At 36.7% G+C, this 2,987-nt stretch overlaps 1 protein-coding gene across 1 annotated transcript; it reads left to right on the top strand.

Moving 5' to 3' along the window:
• The first annotated feature begins 1,032 nt into the window (after positions 1–1,032).
• On the top strand, positions 1,033–2,584 carry LOC131028541 (putative UPF0481 protein At3g02645). The gene has a single exon (XM_057958824.2). The coding sequence runs from the start codon at positions 1,092–1,094 to the stop codon at positions 2,391–2,393; it is 1,302 nt and encodes a 433-aa protein (XP_057814807.2). The 5' UTR covers positions 1,033–1,091; the 3' UTR covers positions 2,394–2,584.
• The last annotated feature ends 403 nt before the right edge of the window (positions 2,585–2,987 follow it).

The following is a 2,987-nucleotide window of genomic DNA, read 5'->3' as shown; positions in this document are numbered from 1 at the left end:
AACCTATCGTTATTCTACATCAACACATCCTTGGTAATTGATTTCAACCCTCCAATTACCCACATGCCTACCTATTTTAACAATGCAAAATTGAACTAAATTTAGTTTAATAGCACAAAATTAACCCTCACCTTTTTTGAATTTGAAGGGGGCACATTTTTATTCCTCCACCTCACCTTTGTATTCTGATTTGAAAAATGAAATATTTCAAATTGTATTTGTAGGTGTTGTATAAAGGGACAAGTCCTAGGATATATATAAGAGATTAATAGGATATTATCCAAATTTGAGAGCTAACATACATCTTACTTCATCACTCGCAAAATATATATGAGCATTCATTGACACATTAGGATTTGCATGCACAACATGCTAGAAATATATTGCATGATTTCCATTTGTCATCAATATTTGTTCACAAGCTATTTAGTTAGCATGACCAAGATCATCTAGCAAGCTCTTCATAAGAGTTTGTAAACATCAATTGTTTAATTTCAAGTATAAGAAGACAAAAAGAAGATATTTTATATTAAATATTGTAAAAATCAAATTCACATCTAGAAGATTGATTTCATGAACTAGCATTGATTATGTATTGTATAATTAATATAAATTGATTAATTATTGTGATTTCACTTACAGAAACAAATTTGATGATGATAATGATATAGGATTGTGCTCTTTTCTTTATGTTCACTCTTGGAATTCCATCATTTAATACACTCTAAAGAATCCGCTCAATTCAAATATTTCTTTTATCAGATTACAAAATACATTGTACTAGTCGAATGAGATACTTTACAAATCAGCTACAGCAAGTAAAGCCCAGCTAGCAATGATGTAAAGGATCCCAGTGCGTTGCTGTTAGAATCTCATCCAGAAAAAGTAAATTACCCGAGTGGCACTTCCTTGCATCACACGAAAAGCATACTCCCTCTTATTATATAACCTCCAGCCATTTTTTGATTTGGTCGCTCTTTATGGCAGCATCTGCAAGTGAAGAGCAACATCTAATTTCTGAAGAATGGACAGTGGAGGTCGAAAAATTTCTGAAAGAGAGCGAGCAAGGTGGCCCAGAAATTAGACTGAGTATGCGGGTGCCCAGGGCTCTGATCACTGCAAAGCCAGACGCATACATTCCTAAATTGGTGTCTCTCGGTCCCTACCACCACCGTTCTCTGCAAGAAGAACCCATTGGCCCCTACCACCAACGCCTCAGCCATCTTTCTCAGATGGATTTTTACAAGCTCAACTCTACAAGAGATGCAACAAGAAACAAGTCCATCGAGGATTTCTTCACAAAAATAGAAGAGAAGGCATCAGAATTTGAGCAGTTCTATGACTGGAAGATTGGCGACGAAGAAAAGTTCGGGTGGATGATGATGGTAGACGGCCTCTTCCTCTACCAGTTTCTCAAAAATGGGCTCCATCTTCTTCAACGCGAGGGAAGTCAAAGACACAACAGGTGCGGTGAAATTCTTACCCCCACACTCACAAGTATCAGGTGTGATCTTGTGAAGCTGGAAAATCAGATCCCACTTTTCCTTCTCACCGAAATCGACAAGGACATTCTTAAGGTTCTCAGCTCTGGTATTTCTAATTTCTCTTGCTTTCAAGTATGTCATGATGTGGATGTTGACTATAAAGGAGAACATCATCTCCTAGGTTGCATGCACAAATATTTGTCCTCCTTGCAGATTCATAAGTCAGATGATAGGAATCCCACATGCTACGAGAGCATCATGACAACTATTGGCGACATGATTTCCGCCACCTTTTCTCTCTTCTGTACTCACCCAGCTAAACTAGGCCGTGATGATTTCCTAGACAAATACAACGCGAAAGAGCTCGCCAAGGCTGGAATCAAATTCCAACCTGGGTCTGATAAAATCAAATTTGACAAGCATACGGACACTCTTTTTCTTCCCAAGATTGTAATTTCAGACACCTACACAGAAGTAATGATGAGGAATTTGCTGGCGCTAGAGTTCAACGACGCCGTTCGGTCCAAACATGTGACTCGGTACGTGGAATTGATGGACTGCCTCATCGACACACCAGAGGATGTTGCCCTGCTGCGTGAAAGCAACGTGATTGAACGGCATAGCATGATGATAACGGATGAGTACGTGGCCAAGATGTGGGATGGCATGGCGAATCGTCTGTTTTTTGCAGGGTTTCTGGAGCATGCGCAAGAGCTGAAAGCAGGAATCAGTGAAACGCTGATCAAGAACTTTTACAGAAGCAAGTTAAGTAATACGTGGGCCGAGTTTCATGGGGAACATCTCTCAAGACCGTGGAAGGCACTGGCGTTGTTGACTGCCATTCTTGTTGTTGGCCTCACCGCATTACAAACCTACTGTTCTTTTGCTGATTGCCAGAAGAGATCCTAATGATTTAAATGAGGATACCAGTCGCATAAATTGATAGAATTGTGGGCATAAATTGTTGGGGGTGTGTTGTTTTATGTGTTAGTAAGTTGCTTATATGGTGAGTGGGTATATATATTGAGAGTTGGATTCTATTATTACAGTGTATTAAGATTAAATTATGTATTACTGTATTTTCTCTCAAATATATAGACTATGTTGGAAGGATTGTCAAGTTAATATTATAAAATTTTATTTAAATTTTTTTTTTTTTTTTTCTAATTTATTATATATTCAATTTAGTTTAAGATTAAGAGTCTTTATTTTGGTTTCAATTTATGTATCATTCATTCAAATTAAAATTGTAATTTTTTAATAATATTGTAATTTAGAATTGTCATCAATGTTTTGTTTTTTTTTGTTGGCAAAAAGACTAAAAATGGATTAATAAAATAAAAAATTACATTCACATAGAAAATTTATATTTTCTGATAGCCATAGCTATCAAAATTGAAAAAAGCAAAAAAAACTGAGTGAGGAAATACCAACATCCTAAGCCACCCCATAGCTAACTCATAGCCCCTACAAAAAAATGAAATAGAAAATCAAGCACAATTC

This window comes from Cryptomeria japonica, chromosome 4, assembly GCF_030272615.1.
Source record: "Cryptomeria japonica chromosome 4, Sugi_1.0, whole genome shotgun sequence".
Lineage (NCBI taxonomy): Eukaryota > Viridiplantae > Streptophyta > Pinopsida > Cupressales > Cupressaceae > Cryptomeria > Cryptomeria japonica.
Note: the sequence above shows the minus strand (reverse complement) of the source record. Positions and strands in the feature narration are given on the sequence as shown.

Coding starts and splice junctions, on each gene's coding strand:
- LOC131028541 (XM_057958824.2), top strand. CDS start 1,092: ATGCGGGTGCCCAGGGCTCTGATCACTGCAAAGCCAGACGCATACATT.